This window comes from Embiotoca jacksoni, unplaced genomic scaffold (assembly GCF_022577435.1).
Source record: "Embiotoca jacksoni isolate LCO1_2020_lvr unplaced genomic scaffold, fEmbJac1.0.p SCAF_8, whole genome shotgun sequence".
Lineage (NCBI taxonomy): Eukaryota > Metazoa > Chordata > Actinopteri > Embiotocidae > Embiotoca > Embiotoca jacksoni.
In genome coordinates, this window is record NW_027185436.1 from 8916149 (window position 1) to 8939094 (window position 22946).

General features: G+C 40.2%; 1 protein-coding gene across 1 annotated transcript in view; it reads left to right on the forward strand.

Annotated features, from left to right (window-relative positions):
* The window catches only part of fancc (FA complementation group C), a 34720-nt gene that overhangs the window by 10332 nt on the left and 1442 nt on the right, over positions 1-22946 (forward strand). The window contains exons 5-14 of the mRNA XM_069178213.1: positions 5785-5892; positions 5999-6063; positions 8174-8338; positions 9153-9306; positions 13131-13186; positions 13388-13487; positions 14984-15059; positions 17972-18086; positions 20426-20600; positions 21940-22152. Coding sequence (XP_069034314.1) covers positions 5785-5892; positions 5999-6063; positions 8174-8338; positions 9153-9306; positions 13131-13186; positions 13388-13487; positions 14984-15059; positions 17972-18086; positions 20426-20600; positions 21940-22152 — 1227 coding nt within the window. The remainder of the gene's footprint in view (positions 1-5784; positions 5893-5998; positions 6064-8173; positions 8339-9152; positions 9307-13130; positions 13187-13387; positions 13488-14983; positions 15060-17971; positions 18087-20425; positions 20601-21939; positions 22153-22946) is intronic.

Consider the following 22946-nt stretch of genomic DNA (forward strand, 5'->3'; position numbering starts at 1 on the left):
AAAGTGCATAATGTGCAGTGAGTAAAGTTTGGGAAACAACAGTCTGGTGAAATAATGCACTTTGTTAAGATTATGAACAGTGTTTGGTCTGTTAGACAAGTTGTTTGTGTCATATAAGCTTTGTGATTATTTTTGACAATGGTAGCAGACTCACTAGGTTCACCTGACATACAAACTATTTTATTTTGACACTGTTTCAGGGAAGAAGCAGGGATATGACAGAGTGCCATAATGTTCAACCAGTGTTACTGAACAAACACAAGTCTAACACTCAAAGAGGAAAGAAAAAGAAATACGGCAGCCAAAGTCAGTGACAGTGTGTCAATGTTCAATCACGACTTCACCTGATCATTTTGATGGTACTCGCTGTGTCTTCATTGTGTTTGGATGTGAACGATAACTCAGGGAAGCTTGAAGAGATGGAGACAAAAACTCTGAATTATCGAGAACATTTAATTGTGTTTAGTTGTACATGCATATTTTCTTCTAACAGTCAGTCATATGCACGTTCTCATCATTGTCAGGCACGTTCTATTTGCTGTTTACGTTCTAATTAGTTCTGGACAGACTTGACATACGGATTAGTTGGCAATTACAGATCATTATTTTACTGTAACAAACACTCTTAAAAGAATCTTTGTTTGACTGCCTTTGGGCTGCTGAAGAGATTTTCTGTCTAATTTAGTTTTAATAGAAGTTTGCGCGCCAGCTTTCTGTCTTTCCCCTCCAATTGGACATGGATGATGAATGAGGTAGATTGTGTCTCCGTTAGTCTAAGCCTTTGTGCATCAAACTGTAAAGCATATTTTGAAAGCAAATTAAAATTGACTGTTTTACTGCCTCTTGTCACCAGAGAAGGATCAGCCTTTATATTAGACTTAGCTGATCCTACTTACTGTGTGTTCTCAAGGCGCACGCACAAAAGAGGGAAAGAGAACAGAGGGAAGAAAAGATTCTGCAATTTTCAACTTTGAGAGGGTTCACACAGATGGCCTATGATAAACAATGTGAAACCTTCACATTTTTGCCAGATTAACTGTGTGTTTGTATTCTTTTGATTAATTTCTCATCTAATAAAACATCTTGCTAATTAAAACAGTGCCTTGAATTTGCCAGATGGTCTTTGACCCATAAGAGGGGAAGCGGAGTACATGTGTGCATGGTTGTGTTTGCATCTGTGTCGTGGGCATATGTTTTTGTATGATGTCTGTGCAAAATGAGACATGGTTATGATCGGATAGTTGTGATATAACTGCTTAGTTCCATCTTTTCTGGTGACTTTTACTGAAACAAGAAGGAACAATTGAATTGGTCTAGAGCTTAAAAATGAATTTGATTAATCAATAAATGAAGCAGCAGAAAATAACTGGTAGCTATTTTGACGATTCATACATTTATTAAGTGTTTTTTTTTTGTTGTTTTTTTAAAGAAATGATCCAGCAAGAGCATGATCATGAAATGATAATACAAATAATTGTGATTAGGAAATTTAGTTGAGTTTTTCTAATCATGGTTTAATAATATACAGCACATACACTGTATGAAGCACAGGAGCCATTTATTGGCATTGAACGTTGAACATATAAATCAAAATTGTATTTCTGTTCGCCTTTTAGGCAACTTAAATACACAGAGCCTAATACTGAAGTATACAAAGAAATTACTGATAATAACGGGTAGCAATAATCAAAATAAACCATATACCATGGTGGGGCTAATACCCCATGTATATATCCTATTAAATCACAGCAGAAGGCAGTAACGATACGAGATTTCACGTCATTGAAGAGTGCGAGTCAAACCTCGAATGGGGAAAAATGGGGGAAGTATGAAGTATTGTTTGTAAAGATGATTGGAGCTGATTCTAAAGATTATGCAGAATAATTGCGATTATCTCAAATAGTTGTGTTCGGGCGATATTGTAATAATTGTGACAGGCCTGGCTCCAGCCGTAGAAATATAATTTTTTTTGTGGTTTCCTTAATCTTCTGCAATAGTAAACTGATTATATTTGGGAGTTTTTAACATTGGTCAGAAAAAACAAGACGTTTAAAGACGGCGTTAGCCTGCAAAGTTTGATTGTTTTCTGTCAATAATTCACTTATCAACCAATTATGAACATAATAGTTACTTGCAGCACTTTAATCATTGATAAACGTTAAAAATCAGTCTGGGTTTGTGCTGCGTTTTCCACATTGTATAGAAGTAGTTAACTGTCGTTCAGTGCTTTAAGGAGCAGCACTTACAGTCTGGGTCACTGGGGCCACTGGTACGGAAATTTCACATATGTATTCTGTACTGAAAGGTGCTCGTTGAAAGTGTCCAACGAGTATAAGTACAATAAACTCATGACCGCTTCTCAAGCCTCTCCTCATTGTCATTTATTGTCCACCAAAGAAGCTTCCTCTTACCACAAATGACAGGAATGGCAGGAAGCACAAAAAAAAACCCTTTTTCACCGCAGCTCAGACCGACTGGGGGGAGCAGGGCAAATGGATGGTTTTATGCCAGCGATGGTCTGTCTCTGTGTCTCTCGCTGCGTCTGCGTTGTGTTGGACCGCCTGTCCTGGAATGCAGAATGCAGCCTGTTTTCTGTTAGCCCTGTCTGATCTTGCTCCCCAACATTGTTTTCTTGCTGCCTCCATAATAAACAGAGGGTCTGGTGCTAAGTGGCTAAATACTGTGCTCTTTGTGAGTTTATGCATGTGCTTGCACATGTTTTTGAGTCTTTGTGCAAATACATGTGTTTTTCTACTACTGTATATACTGTTAAAAGCCGCATGCATTTTTCTCATTAAATCATGGCAGTTCATAGAGTATTTTGCCGTTTCTAACTTGTGTCTTTGCTTCACTCCTCCCTGTCTGCCTCTCCTCCACATCTGAGTGTTCTCAATGGGTTTGATGAATTCTGGGTACAGCCACATAGCTGCCGGCGATGTCAGATAGTCATTAACTCAATTGGTCTGTTTCTCGACATCCTGCACTAGCAGAGGGACCACACAGTGCTGCAGCAACATAGCATGATCTTTGAGGAGATGACAGATAAGTAAAACATGAAAGTGTAATATTAGAGGGCCAATGGTGGAACTGTTTGATACCTTAATCTTTGATGTGTATCTTTAGTGACTCAAACAGGGTAAACCACAGGTAGGCCCTGCAGCCTCTGTGGCTTCTTCATAGTATGAAAACATATATCAGAATATTGCTTCACGTTGGCTGCTGTTTGCTGTGTTATTATTTGAAGATGAAAGTGGTTTTGTCACAATAACGCGTACCCTTCATCTCTCATCTCCCTGATTCTTCTTGGGTGTCACCGCCTCACTGACTGACATTATCTTTTATATTTCTTCCTTTCAAATTAAAGGAATAGTTTGACCTTTTGGTGAATTATTTCCCATCTTCTTTGTTAACTTTGTTCCTATGCAGAAATACAAAAAGGACAGTTTGTGGTTTGACAGAGCGTTACCTGCTGCGACTGTGTCTTGGCTACCAATAGTGTTGGCAAATAGTTTACCAGAGTCTTCTAATTGTGAGTTGATGCGGCACAAATATTGGGTGGACATATGAATTGAATATTATACGCATTATGATGAATGTTAAATAACTTCTAATTTGCCTTTAAACAATAAAGCAAGAAAACATGCTTTCCAAAAATCAAACAATGCCTTTAAACGCTCAATTCTGCATTCATGACTTAAGAAACATATATTTCTAGACACCATTTTGACTCGACATTCAGACTTTTCAATCTAATATTATAATATGCTTATATGTTTTGTTTTGCTTTGCTTCATATTGTAAAGCACAATTCATGACCCTTATGTAAACATAAAAGGGAGCTCCAACCAAAAAAGGAACACTGGAAATTGCTACCAGCCCCTAAAACTGAAAAACTTAAGCAAGTTCACGATGGTTTTGTCACACTGTTAAACTTTTTATTTTCAGTCTTGATTGACTTCATAACACAAATTGCTAATTTTCATCTAAAAGTCAGCATTGTAAAATGATGAAATACCTCAAGTTTATGGGTTTAACAAAGGCATATTTAGGAAACAAATGGATTTTTCTTCTTAAATTGCACTTATTGAATATATGCTGTCAGTGCACCAGCTTCAAGCACAGTTGCCTCCAACTTTGATTATTTTCTATGATCAGCCTTCCTTTTCTACTCTTTTCCTTCATTTCATCTTCCCTTTTTTGTCTTTGCTGTTTTGGCCTTCTGAGGCTATATAGAGTCTTTCATTGGTTTTGGGAGAATTCAATCATGGCTTTGTAATTGTTAACAGACACCCATCAAAAACAACCCAAGTCTTTGCCTTGTGCATTTTTCTACATCCTCTGTTTTAATTTTAGATTTATGGAGGGATAATTTCTATGGCAGCAGCCCGTCCGTGTCCCCGAAGCCAACTCAGTTGCCGTTTTCTGTGAGAGAAAGGCGACTTTTGACCCAAAGTATTTGCCATCCATCTATCCATTTGCCCTTCATCCCATTCCGCCGGCGACCGCACCCTTTTCTCCCCACTCCAAATGCAGCAGTCGCAGTGCGTTCCAGCCTCTCTCTGATATTTCTCCTAACCAGTCTTCCTTCCCTCTCATCCCCCAGCCCCACTGTGCCTCCTTACCAAGGGTGGGATAAGTGTGATTGGTTTTGTATGCACTCAATGTGCAGGGTTTGAGGGCTCTCACATGGTAGTGATTGGGGTTGTTTTGTGAGACTATGTGGAGGGTAAGGATCTTAGCGTGCTGTAGGGCCAGGCCAAAGAAACCACACAGCTCCACCAACAGCACTGCAGCACTGCTCTGCCTTGGATTTTGTGATTTGTCCTCTTTTTTTTTTTTTTGACATATTGTCTCTTTCAATATATTTTTCTCCTCATCTTTTGTTGAGCCCCCTTTATCTGTAGTTTGAAAGAGACTTGTTCTTTTTTTAGTCTCCTCTTAGCGGTGTGGATTTTTCTGTGTTTTTGGTCCATCACAGTTGTAAAAACAGATGTGTGCTGAAGATGTGAGGCCTTGGCTGTTTCTGTTGGATCTCACTTGGATGTAACTTGTACCAGTGAGTCAACTTGGTGGTCGAATGGGGAAGATTGTTTCTAAGGTTTAAATCAACCCCTAATTTAATGCTGTAGGTCTTTGGGTTGTCATAGCTCTTCTGAGTGAAATCCAATGAAGAAAATTCTTGTCAAACACTCAGTATATTAATCATTAGACCACTGAATGCTGCGTGACATTGGTTTTGGTTTTGGTTTGTACATGCCAGCACTGAAAGTAAAACAAGTCGGTGTGTTTCAACTCGTCTTGTGCTGCAACATATTTATTTTATTTGCTGAGAAAAAGTTTTCATTTTTGTAGCTTTTTCTGTTTTGAGAAACCCTCCTGTAACATTATAACTTACAATATGAGGATTGTGTTCCCTCTCTTTGTTCCTTCATTATGACTGGGGTTCTTCACAGACGAGAATCAGCTGAGTTTATTAGTCTAGTTTATCAGTGTATGATGAGGCCCCTTTTAAAAAATTCTTGTAAAACACAGAGGCCCTCTGTAACAAAGAATGCTCATTTCTGGAGTTGCTCATATGCTGTCCATACATTCTCACTTACTGGAATACCTTTTCTCCACTCATGTGGTTCAAATGATGTGATGCAGACAGAGTCATCCTATATTCCCATAGCTAATTAGCTTTGATGTTATGGATCTTGGGGCTTAGGCAGACTGTACCAAAGTCCACTTTTACACATATACACATTAAGTGCCAGAACTCTTGTGTTGCCTGCTCTTCCACAGAAAGTGTTGTGTCAACTTGCTACAGAAGAAGACGATGCTGCTGCACAGGCAGTGATGAAGTGTATGGGTGTATCAGCAAAAGAATACCATGTCAAAGTCCTGAGAAAGGTATTGTCTCTCTTTTTTTTTTTTCTGTAGGTTTAATTTGTGCATATATAGGACACCGAGTGTAATTATGTTAATATGCTGTGTGTGTGAATTTCTGACATTTCAGATGGTGGCACTGCTGCATGAAAAAGTTGGGAAGAGCTGCAGCTCTTTGACTAACATAAATCAAAGGTAAACAGAAATCACCCTTGAGAAAGTACAGCTTCAAGACTACTTTCATTATTAATAAATCTGCTTATTGTTTTGTTTACATATTTTTCTTTTGTTTTTGAAATGTCCAGAAAGTCCCCCCAAAAAAGGAGCATTACAGTTTCCCCTTTATTTTGTCCAACGGACAGACCAAAATATTTATTCGGAAATAATATGCAACAGAGAAAAGCAGCAAATCCTCACATTTAAAAGGTTGGAACCTTATAATGGTATGCTATTATTTATCAAAATAGCTGATTGTCTTCTAGTAGACACTAACTTCAAGAACAGTCTTATAATTAGCTTGCCAAGTGGTAAGTAGTGTTGGTATGTACAGTGGTGTGGAAAAAGAGTTTGCCCCCTTCCTGATTTCTTTTTATTTTTGCATGTTTGTCACACTTAAATGTTTCAGATCACCAAACAAATTTAAATATTAGTCAAAGATAACACAAGTAAACACAAAATGCAGTTTTTAAATAAAGGTTTTTATTATTAAGGGAGAAAAAAAAAAAAAATCCAAATCCACATGGCCCTGTGTGAAAAAGTGTTTGCCCCCTAAACCTAAAAACTGGTTGGGCCACCCTTAGCAGCAACAACTGCAATCAAGCGTTTGCGATAACTTGCAATGAGTCTTTTACAGTGCTGTGGAGGAATTTTGGCCCACTCATCTTTGCAGAGTTGTTGTAATTCAGCCACATTGGAGGGTTTTCCAGCACAAACCGCCTTTTTAAGGTCGTGCCGCAGCATCTCAATAGGATTCAGGTCAGGACTTTGACTAGGCCACTCCAAAGTCTTCATTTTGTTTTTCTTCAGCCATTCAGAGGTGGACTTGCTGGTGTGTTTTGGATCATTGTCCTGCTGCAGAACCCAAGTTGACTTCAGCTTGAGGTCACGAACAGATGGCCGGACATTCTCCTTCAGGATTTTTTGGTACAGTAGAATTCATTGTTCCATTTATCACAGCAAGTCTTCCAGGTCCTGAAGCAGCAAAACAGCCCCAGTCCATCACACTACCACCATCACCATATTTTACCGTTGGTATGATGTTCTTTTTCTGAAATGCGGTGTTACTTTTACGCCAGATGTAATGGGACACACACTTTCCAAAAAGTTCAACTTTTTTCTCGTCAGTCCACAGAGTATTTTCCCAAAAGTCTTGGGGATCATCAAGATGTTTTCTGGCAAAAATGAGACGAGCCTTAATGTTCTTTTTGCTCAGCGGTGGTTTTCGTCTTGAAACTCTGCCATGCGGGCCATTTTTGCCCAGTCTCTTTCTTCTGGTGGAGTCATGAACACTGACCTTAACTGAGGCAAGTGAGGCCTGCAGTTCTTTGGATGTTGTTGTGGGGTCTTTTGTGACCTCTCGGATGAGTCGTCGCTGCGCTCTTGGGGTAATTTTGTTCGGCCGGCCACTCCTGGGAAGGTTCACCACTGTTCCATGTTTTCTCCATTTGTGGATAATGGCTTTCACTGTGGTTCGCTGGAGTCCCAAAGCTTTAGAAATGGCTTTATAACCTTTTCCAGACTGATAGATCTCAATTACTTTCTTTCTCATTTGTTCCTGAATTTCTTTGGATCTCGGCATGATGTCTAGCTTTTGAGGATCTTTTGGTCTACTTCACTTTGTCAGGCAGGTCCTATTTAAGTGATTTCTTGATTGAGAACAGGTGTGGCAGTAATCAGGCCTGGGTGTGGCTAGAGAAATTGAACTCAGGTGTGATAAACCACAGTTAAGTTATGTTTTAACAGGAGGGGGCAAACACTTTTTCACACAGGGCCATGTGGGTTTGGATTTATTTTTTTTCTCCCTTAATAATATAAACCTTCATTTAAAAACTGCATTTTGTGTTTACTTGTGTTATCTTTGACTAATATTTCAATTTGTTTGATGATCTGAAACATTTAAGTGTGACAGACATGCAAAAAAATTGGAAATCAGGAAGGGGGCAAACACTTTTTCACACCACTGTATGTACCGCAGTCAGTGTACCAATTTGAATTTGATTTAAATCATCCCCTTGGATGGATGGATGTCTTTTCTATCTTCATAATACACATTTTGTGCAAACATAAAATGAATATTTCCACACAGGTGTTCATGTGACAGTATTCTGGCTACATCAGAAGCTTGTGTCCCACTTGTCACTTGTCCCGAGGCCTCTCCTCTCATTGGTGCATTGCTACAGCGACCAGTGACTTGTGTCAGCGGAGCTCTCAGTGAAGACCTCCTGGATGCTCTGGGCTCTGCATACTCAAGGTAGGGCAACATTAAAAACCTAGACTATGACTGTCCAAAAGCACTCCCTATTTGCTACATGGTATTGGGGATTGGCATTTCAAGCAAAAATACCATTCAATATTTGCTGGAAACTATTCAACTATTATTCAACAAACCTCGGTCCTCCATTTCAAAGCGTTTGGCAAATAGCTTGTAGGTGCATCACCGCCACCTTCTGGTTGTAGTAACATGTTACTATAAGGCACAAGTGGAAAACGATGGAAATAAGCCAAGATGATAGTTGCATAAGCTATTAAGATTTTTATTTTTTTTAATTTTTTTTATGACTATTGAAAAATATTGACATCCCTATATGGTGTTGTGCATTTTAAGTGTGGACCACCATTTCCCGTTTGAAATTTATGGACAATATAGTGCCCTCAAACTTCTACAATAAAATGGAAAAAAAACAATGTTCACTACCCTCTGCTAACATTTCCACTATGTCACATTATGTATTTAATAGATACAATACTGTATTGTGTGACTCTACAGCTGGTAGTGATGATGGAAAAATGATAATAGCTATCCTAAATCTTAATTCACTGCTGCCTATAAAGTAAACAAGTGTCTATTGCATAGGGAGTAGTGAATGAGTGGACAAGGGAGGGATTTTTAGAGTCATATAGCAGACAGACACACACTAGTTTCTACAAAGTCTAGACCAAACATATAATCCAGACTTTGCCCGGTGATCCAATCTTTACAAAGTGATACAACATATATAATGTGTAATGACGTAGTAGGATACAAATCAACCAGATTTTTGTTTGTTTGTTTGTTTGTTTTACAGCCAGGGCCTTTCATTGGAGGAGCAGGCCTTGATCTCTCTGTGGTATCACAACTTGTCCAGCCTGGAGGAGGCAGTGCTCTGCCTGCTGGAGTCTGGTACCAACACAGAGTCAACGCTACAGAAGCTAGAGCAGCAAGTAGCTCAGTCACTGCTGGTGGGTAAATTACCTGTAAAATCACAAGTTAAACAGGATAAAGTCAAAGATATAATCAGATGAATCAGCACTGAACACTGAAGGAACCCCAAATGTGTGGAAGTGCTTCAGAGGTTAGTCCAGGGCTTCAAGTAACAATTATTTATTTTATTGATGAATTTGCTGATCATTTTCTTGCTTGATTGTAGTCAAGTATGTCAAAAAGTTGTGAAAAACAAGCTCATCGCTATCTATACCAGCCCAAGATAACGTCTTTATATATTACCTGACTAAAAGTCTAAAACTCAAAAGATATTTAATTTACTACGATGTAAATCAGGAAACAAGGACACATTCTCACATTTGAGAAACAGGAACCTATTTGGCATTTTTACTTGTGAATTTTTGTTTTGTTTTACTCTAATTCTTACGATTTCAATTAATTAACTAATCAATTAATCAACTGATTGATTGTTTAGTCAATTGATTAGTTTGCAATATAAGTGAAATGTCTGCTTTTGTTTCAAACCAGCTTTTTTACATCTCACATATTTACCTGATTTATTTCCATGAACAACTATTTTAACAGCACCATTATTGGCGGGAAATAATGACAGCCAAGCCTAAAGACCAAAGTACATTGTGTGGTATTTGGAGAGCTGACATTGTATTCAAATGGACATCTGTATGAAAGTATAAAAGTGCATGTATGAAAAACCTCTAACATCCACTTTTGTCTTAACATTTAGAGTTGGAGAGAAATGTGTAGATGGTTGTGCCATTGTATCGTGGCATTTTCTGCTGTTCTACTGCTTTGTGACTTGGCAGCATTTGAGTCTGTTGATATATTGGTGATATACTGCTGCTGTTAAATGAGTTTGTTATGTACAAAGTTGGACTCATCTGCCCTGAATTATCTGGTCTTACATCAGAAATCATTGCGCACTCCATATGTGTTTAGCGCCACTTTGAACTGCTTTGTAAACTGTGAAACCAAACCGTTTGAATATAGGGCTTGCTCATTTTATTATGAGGTATGGAGTTGTGTTGTTTTCATATGCATAGTTCTTGGAAATGTTCCATCGTGTTTTTGGTGGGTCTTTATTGACTGTTTTTTGCCTGGCTAACACCATTTGGCTTTGCTCCGCATGCATCTCACATAATTTGGCGAGCTCTAAACCGCATCTCACATCATTTGGCTTGTGCTACACAGCCTTTACTGTGCTGGGTAAGTACTGAACTCTCTGTCACTCGGGTCCTTGGCCACTCCTCACTTCATATAACGTAAGATCATGCCCAGTTCAGAAGTCAGAAGGGATTTCTGATTTATAGATTGGAATAACTGGTTATTGAAGATGATGTCCTCTTTACAACAATGCAATCATTACATACCAGGAGTGAGTCATGTTCTTTTAGCACAGCTAACGGGGGCTGCTTTTTCATCCCACAATTGGAACTTGTTTGACAAATTATTGTAGCCCCTGTGAGAAGTAAAGATCACAATAACATAATTAAAAGTGTCACTGGAAATAGCCAATTCAAGAAAACTCCGACAAAACACTGAAATCAGATACAGAAGTGTCTCCCGGAATCTAGACCCGTCTCTAAAGTTGACAAGTTTTCTACATATTGTTTGTGCCAAATATCTATTGTTTATTCAGCAATAAATTACCTTGTCTGCACATTATGAATGGCATCGTTTTTACCGAAGTTACTGATTGCATTCCCTTTGGTATAAATAAATAAATAAATAAATAGCTGTAAATGTCAGTCAACTAAGTGGGAAACAAGAATTTAGCTGCCGTTTTGCTCCAGTTAACTGAGGTAAAGTTTGTCGGTTGTGTCGCTCTTGTTTTCCCAATGTTGGTCCACTTGAGTTGCCTACATAACAGGAAAGCAACTCACACTTTTTCAGTTGAGGGAAGGACAGAGGGGCAATTGTTGACTGTTTGTATCACTGTCCCCGCATGGATTTACAATTGTATTGAAACATTTGGGAGCCCCTGGGTAAAACACTAACGTAAATCCCAATTTTTTTTTTTTATGTCTGTTTGCTGCAGTCCCTTTAATCAACGAAATGTAATTCTGTAACGCTGGGGTGCCCAAATCGCTGCATACAATTGCATTTGTCTACCCTTTCATCCATCTCTGATTCATCTTTGTTTTTAATCACCTTACTTGTTCACACGCACTTGCATGCATGCAAACCCTACACTTGCGTCTTCTTTCGCCATGCTTTTCTTTATGATTTTTCATCTGGTATAGTGTGTCTGTCTGGGAGTTGTACATTTGGGTTTCACTTAGCCTCGAAGCTGTTTGGACGCCAGATATGCGTGTCATGCAAGTGTCCGCGCGGACGAGTGTCCGTTGGGATACACGTGTGCGAGAGCAAATAACGTTGAGGCGTGTGAACAGACCGGCTTGTCTCTCTCTTCGCCTCCCTTTCACTGACTTGTTTAAACTACAATCAAAAATGGGAAACATGAAATTAGGCCCACATTCCTCATTTTGGCTTGTCCCACCCCCCTGTGATCCAGTGAGAAACGCAGGCCCAATAACAATAAACACTCGCTTCCTGGGCCTGACTGCCAAAAACAGGATGTTTGTTGCGTGCTGTAATTGACCCTCCTTGAAGTGTTAGTGGTAAGGTATGGAGGAGGATGCTGAAAAAACCCATCTGTTTTCACTATGGAGGAACCATGACAGTTCGCATGCATGCACGCTGGCATGCAACCCACATACGCAGATGTACACTGTTATACATAAACCGTATGCCAAACATATTTCTGATGCCCACTTAAACAGTTTTATGTTTTATTTGATTAATGCTGTTTTCTGGACTGAGGGGACAAAAAAAAAAAAACAACAGACAGACATGAACAAACTGACGATGAAGCACTTGCTTTCGATGTTTTCACATTGTAATGGCACCATATAAACACTTGGTGGGGCTGTTTGTTCCTCCTGTGACTCTCATACTAAGGTACTTAGTATGAAATGTGCAGTTACGTGGGTGCATGGACCCTGGGGGGAAATGCCCTCTAACATCACTTTAACCAGGTTGTAGCTCATTGGTACATATTGGGATTTATAGTCATAGTACTAATATACCATTTACTATATTATGCCATTTACTACATATTTACTTTATGTATATTCACTATTGGCACAAATAGTAACTTTTAAATTAGCTGTGAGGAAATCAAATAAATAGAAAAGCCTGCTCATATCTGCTTCTCTTCCTAATCTTTCCCCTACTGTGTTACTCCGCAGAGGTAAAGCCTGTTAGGTAGACGACCCGTTCTCCTCCTATAGTGAAGCACATGTCCTTATATAAGCCGGGTGTCGCAGGGGGAGATAATTAGGGACCAGAAGATATGAACAGTACAGCTGTTAAATGTTTGCGCTGGGGCGTTTTAGAATGTGTTAAATCTAAAACACATGATGAGTGTGCATTAGGAGGAGATGAGAAAGTGTGTGTGTGTGTGTGTGTGTGTGTGTGTGTGGGTGTGAAGGGCTGACAGAGTAGTAAACCCAGTGTTTAATAGGAAAAGAGTGAGAACAGGGACGAACTGAAGCAGAAGAGGTGTCTAGATGATGCAACAGTGACACCCAGAGGTCAGTATTTTAGACGAACACTTGAACTCTCAAAGCCAGTGTAATGGAAAAATGAATTGTTATTGTTGGATCTTAGTATCTATGAAGCAGTACTGTCCTACTATTAGGACAAACTGTATTTTGATGCTTTGGCAACATTGTTTTTGAAACCTTTATGCCAATAAAACTCCTCAAATGAAAATACTATTTAATTAAAACATAACTTGTAAGATTTTTGTGTGTTTCAGCCAAAAGCTTCTGCTCAGCACTGCTCCATATTCTTGGTTGTGAATGACATCTTCAGGTGAGTGCTGGTGTGTCCTGTCGAGGTGACTGTATTTGTTATTGACCTGCTGAAGTCTATTTTCTATATGTTTGTTTCCAAATACTATTTTACTCTTTATTTATTGTGATGGAATACACCATAATTGTGTGTGTGTGTGTGTGTGTGTGTGTGTGTGTGTGTGTGTGTGTGTGTGTGTGTGTGTGTGTGTGTCTCTGGCAGGTCCGTCCTTAAGCAAGCTGAAGGAAACAACCCTGTTAAGTTTCTCATTCAAACCTTCACCAGGTGTTTCCTGAAGGAAGTGGCACTGCTGCAGCCTCAGGTAAGCCTCTTCATTTCAAAAAAAGACCTTAAAGTCAACGTGAATATTTGTTCCTTGTAGGGCTGCAACTAACGACTCTTTCCATTATGAATTAATTTGCCTCATTTCTTTTGGTTCATGAAATATCAAAAAATAGTCAATGTTGCCCATTATAATTTAAGTAATTTAATATAATTCAATAAAAGTACAAGCTGACATATTTAGATTTCTTGTTTGTTTCAATCAACAGCCCAAAACCCCAAAGATATTTAATTTACTATCATGTACAAAAAAAAGAAAGAAAAGCAGCAAATGTCCACATTTGAAAAGCTAAAACAAGCAATTGCTTTGTTATCAGACTTGTTCCTGATGAATTTTATGTCAGTCGAAGAATGAATTAATCGGCTAATAGTTTCAGATATATTTTGTAAATTGATTATTATGCGGAGACCCAAAATAAAAACCCACGTTTTCTTGTCACCACAGTTCACTAATCCTCTGCTTTAGGCACATCTCTGTTTTTAGGTGATGAAAGCCAAAATGTTTAAGTTTGGAGTGATTACACGAAGCATCATCTTCTTCATCCCTATGATGTGTAAACACTTTGGAAGCTATTGGACAACTGGTTTTTTTTTTATAAATATGCTGCAGTTGTGAGGATACCACTTAAACTTTGGTGATGAAGCAATTTTAACATATTCTTCTTTAGTATTCAGTGCCGCGGGAGACACGGACTTCACCTACTGTAAAAAATCCTGAACTTTACACCACTGGTTCGGCGATTCGTATCCACCATCTTTGCTGGAAAGTAAAGAGTGGTTACTTTTATGCTGCAGCCTTAGATGCACACGCACGGGATGATTAACGATTACCTCCGCGCGGCATTATCACTTGATCTCCAGCTGGGAGCCGACTGTTCCCCCGACACAGTCTGCACCCCTGCTGCATAGACAATAACTGCAAATCATCAGTTTGCAGGTAATGCCTTTGTACAGCTAAATCACCTGCAATTTGTGGAACCCACTGTGAACCTGTGACACCGATGTGTCACTATGTACTTTTCGACATTTGCTAAAACTCTCACAGATCCTCTGCTGCTGTACTGCGGATCATCCATCCACACATTCTGTGTGGCTGTAGGGAATTATCTGGCACTTACATGTCAGCCATTACTGTCAAAAGGCCAGAAAACACATGTGTTACGATGTAGGTATGATTTATTATCTGCTATACAGCTTTGCGAAAACAGTTTATTCCTTTTCATCTCTATTAACCAGTAGATGGCAGTGCTGCCGTGTATTTACACCGGCCTCAATTTTAATGGCTGGAGACACACTGCACTAAACGCTACCTATTACACGCTACATTACACATTAGCACCTACTGTATCACTGTTACATAGCCTCCCATTCAAAATGTCATTTTTCAGGCTTTCGGAGCGCACTGATGTATGAGTGAATGTTCGTATGATTTACATTGACGAAGCTGAGGGAGAATTGTGCTTTGTGTTGTTTCAGACGAGAGTATCATTGAAGGCCTTCTTCCCACAGTCACCCCCAAGTCTGCTGGCTCCCCTCTTGATCGTGCCGTCAGGTCAGTGTGCAGATACACACACATGTATGTGTCTTCACTGTGACACAATTGTACAAAACCTTGCATTGTGAGTCGGAGTGTAATCAGGTTATTTTTTTAACAGTGTGTGCACAGTTTTTCTGTTTCGCAATGAATGGGGTCTTTTGTGTCTTGTTCTGGCTAATCAATAACAGTTAGTGTATAACTGTGTTAAGGGTTTCATGTCAGATATAAAAGCTGACATGATGTGGAAAGGAAGTGACGCTTAGGTGCTGTCAAAATGAGTGTCATAACTTATGTGAAATCCATACAGAGGTTTAATGAGTCACCTGGTTTGTACAAGCTGCTTTTATTTTGAATCAGGGAAATCCCTACTCATCTTAAACAAACACAGGATCACCCCCTTTTTATTTGTCTCATTAAGAAGACTCTATATTTTTTCTATACCAAATATATATATTACTGTATTACCGGTGTTTATGTATGGGAATCTTTACCACTGAAGAGATACACAGTAGGTGAGTGCAGGAGCACAACACAGCGCTGCTTATCAGTGTGTGCCCAGACTGGCCTGTAGGCAGGAATGATTTACATGAATGGAGCCATTTAGGGACACACTGGAGCCCAGCCAGAACTCAGAGTTAATTATTATTTTGTGTGTGTGTGTGTGTGTGTGTGTGTGTGCGTGTGCGCGTGCGCGTGCGCGTGTGCGTGCGCAGTGAAGGGCAATTTTTTCACCAGGGACTGAATGGAAATGGTACTATGAAAACTAGAGGATTTGAGGTTTTGTTTGGACTTTGTCCTTCTTCTGAAAATGTCATGAATAAAGATTTATTACTGCATTGTTAAAATATAGCGTGGGGGAAAGACCCGGATCAGGATGTCAGGCACTTGAAATATTTGTTATAGTTTGCTAGTCGACCTGAAGCGTCAGTTAGGTGGGGTTTTAGTTTGTGGTGGGAAAGTTATTTTCCAGAGTATTGCATGTAACAAACAACACGCCGGGTCTAAAAGCAGTTAGAAATAATTGCTGGAAAACAGGAGACAGTAATTTCGGTTGATCCAGTTCCGCTTGGAAAATATGTGTGCCTGATATTATGGGTTGTTTCAGTTGCTACACATGCAAAATGGACTTGTGTTACCTTCTGGAGATCAGTAATTGCTTGTGACTTTTATGTGGAAGTGTTCTGCGTCTTAACTTGAGAATAGTTAAACAGATTGGGAAATGTGCTTATTGTCTGTTTTGCCTCTAGTTGTATGAGAAGATTGAAACTACTCTCATGGCTGGACGGCAAATCTGAAGTTACAGCTAACAGGTGGTTTAGTTTAGTGGAGTATAAAATGAGGGAACAGGAGGAAACAAGTAGCCTGGCTCTATTTAGAGGTAAAAAAAAATAATAATAAAAAAAAATCCACCTATCAACATCTGTAAAGTTCAGTTATTAAATATGCCATATGTAAGATTTAAGTCCTGTCTTATAATACATATAATGTTGTACATGAATAGTCACTGTAATGTCCAGGCAGTCTGCCCTCTTCTCGGCTCTGAATTTCAGCACTTTTTGTGTTTTCTTGCTCTGCCATCATTTAGTTTAGTATGTAGTTGCTTTTTTATTTATGATAGATGATACTAAAATGAGATTGTACGGAACCAGTAGTGGATTGACCAAAAAAAAAAAAAAAAAAAAAAAGTTTTCAGCCATCGTTGTGTTTACTTTTCAATTCGTTCTAACAACAAGTTCAAATACACAACCTTGTCTTCCTCTCGTGTCTGAATGGGCGCAGACTGGACACGCCAATGACTCACTAGCTCCTGTGGAGGTCCAGGGTCGTATTAATAGGTGGAAAATGGACGGTGCTAGCTGGTTAGCATACTAATATTTAGTAGATGTCGCTTCAACATAAAACAGTCTTTGAAATAACATCAAACTGCACTTTCTTCACATTCTGTTGATCATTTTTGTAAGGTTTAAACCAAAAATGTACGCATTGCACTTTTAACATGTTACATCACATGTAAGGAGTATAATAATAATAACTTTATTTCTATGGCGCTTTTCAAAAACAAGTTACAAAGCGCTTTACATACATTTAAAACACAATATGCAACACTATCAAATATAATGATGAAATACAACGCAAATAAAATAGACAAGTAAACAGACAGTAAATCGGTAAAAATGCAGTCAACAAAAGGCGAGTCTAAAATAGTGCGTTTTTAAGAGTGACTTCAAAAGAAAACGGTGTGTTAGCGTCCCTGATCACCTCTGGCAGGTCGTTCAGTAAGAGGGGCCCGAACGGAAAACGCCCGGTCACCTTTAGTTTTACGGTTAGTTCGGGGTATGGTCAAGGAACGACCTACCAGAGGATCTCAGGTTGCACGGAGGCTCGCAGGGGGGGGGGGGGGGTGGGGGGGGGGGGCAGGAGGTCAGCTCTACATTCAGGCGCCAGCCCCCCTGCCAGCCTATTAAGAAGAGGTGAAAACAGCTTTTGATTACTGGCTACTATGTGAATATTTGCTGGTATTCTTGGTCTTCTACGGAAGTAAAGAAGAAGCAATGTGAAGATTTCAGCTTGGACCCTGGGAAACTGCAGTGGGACCTGTTTTTGTTTTTTGTTTTTGTTTTTTAATACAAATTAACATAATAACACCAAATGACAATTTATGGTTTTTAGTAGAGTTGCATACTGGAACTACTTTTAGTCATTTACTGCACAGACACGATAGTGGTGTCAGTCTTCTTACCTAACATTTGGAAAGGAAGACAATGGACGTATTTCCCATGATTGTTATATATTATTTTAACAATTGACTAGATGGCTGGCTTTGACTTTTGTAAAAAAAAACAAAAAAAAAACTAGTTGATTGTAAAATGTGCATATTTGCGCTACAAGTAATCATTAGGTTAATACACCTGAATCTGTTCCTGCAGAGATGCCTCAGGGGGCTTGGAGAAATCACCTGAACTGGCTCAGCGGCTCATTACGGAGACTGACAGAGGAGGAAGAGGAGGAAGAGGAGGGAGCCGGAGACAGCAGAAGCACCAGGTGAGAGCGAGAGAGGCTCGGAGAGGGGACGTGTCGATGTGCGCCCGCTTCCACCGCCCGACCGAATGCCTGCGTGCTGGTCCTATTTCCATTAGCTGCTGTCGAGGAGGTGGTCAGTCTGATCTCTCACCCCCCCCCCTTCGCTTTCATAGCAGAGAAGGTCCTGCAGCACTGCAAAGCCTCTTCCAAGCATTCATTACAGGCTATTAACTTGGGAAAGAGAGAACTGTGGACAAAACGAGCGTTTGGACGCCCAAAAAGAGTGAGTCGAGGAGTGCAGGGGGGAAGTGGACAGAGTAAAAAAAAAAAAAAAAAAAAAAAAAAAGCGGGGAGTGAGCAACCTCGGTCGGGTGGATTTAGAGGAAAAAGAGGAGAGGGGGATGCAGATAAAAAAAAATAAAATAAAAAAAAAAGCAGAGCGCAGTAGATGTTCTCGAGATGGGGACGGTTGACTTGATACCCTCCAGCTGTGTTTTTTTTTTTTTTTTAACAGGGCCCATTATCCTCACCGCCGCTCTCTACTCTCAAAGCTCCATGCAAAATTCCCAAAACATTATTCCCGAGCCAGCGGGTTGGGAAAAGCAGTATGTTGCGTTGCTCCAAGCAAAGTTGCAGCTGCCAAAGTCCTGCAGAGGGTGACCGCCGTTTGTATATTTGGAGGCTGAAGGGGAAAGAGGGACGATGAGGAGGAGCGCTCTAACGATGGCGTTAGGCAAATCTTGACAGAAGTCCTTATCGCTCTTCTAACTTCGAGTCCTTCCCGCCGTTGCAGCTGTGCGGCCGTGTTGTCCCTTTCACAGCCCTCTCTGTCTTGAGTCTCGGTTTCATCCCGCAATCTTGCGTCCTCTTTTTTTTTTTTACATTTTACAGCAATCCGTGACACCGATGTTCTTTGCTCTCCCCGCGTCCTTCGGAAATATTCTTTCTTTTCTTTTAGGGATGCGACTGACAGTTTATTTTTTTTTGATGATTAACTATTAATTGTCTTTAGCGATACAATTATCTTTAAATGGTCCTAAAATACTTTAAAAAAAAAAACGCCCATCACAGTTTCCCAGAGACCGAACTTGAATTATCCAACACTCCAAGAAACAAAGATACTCTGTTATAAGCCGTCAGAGGAGAAAAAGAAGGACATCTTTCTGTGCCCTCGGACATTTGTCAGTAGTTTCTGTGAGTACCGTGCTCTCCCGCCAATATAGCTGTATCTTTTATTGACGAAGAGAGTGAAGTATTCAAATTGTAAATCGTGGACGTCGATTATGAGTTGCTGTTATTGAAAAAATGAAGTCCTTTATATTTGTGATAAACTTTGTAGTTTAAGGTGTTTAATATGCTCATGCTTATGATGCCTCTCATTGTTTTTTTTTTGTTTTTTTTTAATGTGATAAAATAGCGTGACGTCACACCTGGGAACAAAACAACGAGATTCAGTATACTTCTGAGTCATATCTATATGAAAGCTTTGTCTCTCTTTGATCGTCCATTGTTCCTGTCACTGGGGGGGGGGGGGGTGGGACTAATATTACTGGCAGTGACTCAGAGTCGTGGCTCATGAATAAAGCCCTTATGATGGAAATGGCCCAGACAGCCTGTTAACACTGAGGTCTATTTGCAGTGCAATAAAAAAAATAAAAAATAAATAAACTGTTGGTTTTATTCTAACTTTCTTTTCAGCATGATGGCTGTTTCTTAGACAAACAGCCGGCATATCACTTTGTCACAGTAGTTGGACAGCAACTTGGGCAGAAATTGCTTGGCTGACAATTATCAGTTGTATTTTTCAGCTTCGGTTCGGGGCAGGAATTGGAGAAGGAGAGATGCTCACATATTCACACACACACACACACACACACACACACACACACACACACACACACACACACTCATCGGAACAAAAAACTGAGACTGGGATGGCATTAGTGCCAGGCTATTAAGGATCTAAATCAGACAACCCAAATCATTTAAGTTTCTAGATATTAAACGCTTTTTATAGCACTGTTAGCCTCACCAACTTGGGTACTTCCGGCGTCATGCTGTGTTTTGAATACAACCAACGCTAACTTTTGGCAAAAGAATTGTATCACATGGTTCTCAGCCGTGTCTCACAGCCTTCATCTTATTTGCTCAGTTGTCATGTACGTGGTTTAGTTGCTGTCATGTGACAGGTATGAAATCACGTCATCTGAACCGCCGATGAAGGTCACGAGATCTATCTGAAAGTTCTGGGATGAAAAAAACCCCAGAAGGACTTCAGATCTAATTGCGCTCAGTAGAACCAAATGTTTCGGCAGCTTTCGCAATGCTGAACGTCGGTTTCTCCTCCTCCTGTCCCGCAGGGGGCACCGCAGGGTGTTTGAGGCCTGGTTCCTGTTGGTTCTGTGTCACCACTGGGTACAGGTGGCTGCTCAGCTGCTGGTCACGTCTGGGCCCGAGGACTCTGGTCCCCTCCTGTGGCTGCTGACCTTCTACCACCACCCCACCAACAGGGGGCACCACAGAGCTTTACAGCTGGTAAGATTGTCCTCCGAAAGAAATGATCGCCATGGAGTTGGAGTTTGTCTTCTATGGCCACATTGGTCCATTATAACCTAACGTGTAACTTAATGACATGACCATCAATCTCCAGTTTGTTCTTTAGTTTTACGCGAACACGCTGAACTGTCACCTGGGACACACGCATCAGGCAAAGTATGTCCCCGCAAAGATGATAGACAGGGACAACTTCTGCGATCACATCTGCACAATATAAACATAGCAGAAATGCAATGTAGGCTCTAATTACATGATGGCAATTGTTCAACAGTTGAAGGGCTGTATTTTTGTTTTAAGACTGGCAGTAGCATTGCAGCAGTGTGGACACACACACACACACACACACACACACACACACACCATGCAGGCGGTGTGTCCCAGGCAGAAGAGGGTGAACGTGGTTATCATTGTACCTTCTAAATATCAACATACTAGGATTATCATTGTCATGACATTGGCATTGCTTTAGACTGTGAGTCTATCATGTCATAATTTCATTTGGAAACCCATTTAAAAATAAATAATAATTAAAAAACAAAAAACAAAAAAAAAAAACCAACAATCTCATTATTTCATGTTTAATTATTGCTCTTGTATTACCAAGCCGCTGCTGGGGTTAAATAGTAAAGAGCGATGTCAATTTAAGTTCTGGGGCAGAAGGACATCGGTGCCGGGGTGGGGGGGGGGGGTGTTGAGGTCTCAGCTCGTCTGGTCTGCAGCGTGTATCAATAACTCCCCAACCACGTAACAACGCCGGAAGGGCTTGTTCTCCGCTCCGGGCAGGTGCGTTGTCGTTGAAAGCCAGTGAACCAATACAGAGAAAGACGAATAACACATTAAAGAATAATAAATTATGGATGTGCCCCCCCCCTCCCGCCCCCCTGTCTGAGAGGGGAGAGGGTGAGACAGTGGTGAAGACAAGAGAGATACAGATGAGGGAGGGGGAGCCGGGTGAAAAAGGGTAGGGTGATGTAGTATTGATTTCTCAGTGAGCGTCTTGGCCCGCTGGCCTGAGTTTCGTCTCCGTGTCTCCCGTTTATCCGCCGCCTCTCATAATAACCCCCCCACCCCCCCCCCCCCCCCCACCCCCCACCCCCCCCCCTCCCGGTCGCCTCACCTGTTTTTTACTGCCACCTCCCCGAGTACAATTCTACGTCCGTCTCACGTTAGGTTGTTTTCTTCTGTCATTTGTGCATTACTGGTCTATCGATCTTCATGTGCAGGAAAGACACTTAAAGCAATGCTCTTTAAAAAAAAAAAAAAAAATCTTTTTTTTTTGTTGTTTTTTGTTCCAATAATGTCTTATTTTTGTCACCAGGTACGGGCCAATGAAGTCTGGAACCACCTACACACTCTGTTCTCTGTCCTACCTCGTCCTCTCCCCTTCGACCGGCTGCAGTCTTTGGTCACTCTGCTGTTACCGCAACCTCAGCAGCCATCACTGGCTCCATTATTGGGCCTCGACCTCTTAGTTAGCTTTGCTGTTTTCTGCCAACTACCCCCGAGTGACTCAACGGAGATTTTACAGACGGTGAGGGAAACTGTTTTCTTCCCCTCCGAATCTGTTTTCAGTCATTTCCAGATTCTTCTGGTACACATGCCACGTTTTAACAAGTCATTGCACATCATGACTCACTGTTCATTTCGTTCTACTTCAAAGTCTTCTTTTAGACATCTTTTGGACTCGAAGTTCCTTTCTGACCTCGGAAAAAGCAATTGAATGTCCATTTTACAGAATCAGATAATCACACTCTTCCTCAGTATAGAATTCTGTTTTTTTTTTTTTTTTTTATTTCCTTTCAAATTTTAGACTTTGCTTAACAAAGTGCTTTTCTACCTTCACAAATATGCACACAGCTTCTATGCAAAGCACAGGTCTGGTTTTGGGAGGAACTTGGAGTTCAGTGTCTCACTCAAGGAAACCTATACATGTGGATGGGAGGGGATCAAACTGAACAACCCTAGCACCTGACCCACAGATAACCCCCCCCCCCCCCCCCAAAAAAAAAAATAAAATAAAAATGAATTCTGGATCTTTATCAAGACACAACTTTTTTCACTCCACGGTCCACTTAGTAGAAACATAAGTCTGTGATGTACGTGAAATGTTCATTTCAAGTGAAAACAAATTGTGTGTTGTCTATATTATGATTTTAAAATGCTATGTTTGAATGATGAAATGTGTGATGCACAGCAATACACGCACATTGGACAAGAGTGGCTGATTTTTTTTTTTTAATTTTTTTTTTTAGGACAAATATCTTTTCAATTACTGAATGTGATTCTTAAAGACAATTGGCAATTTTTTTCTAATACAAAATCTCC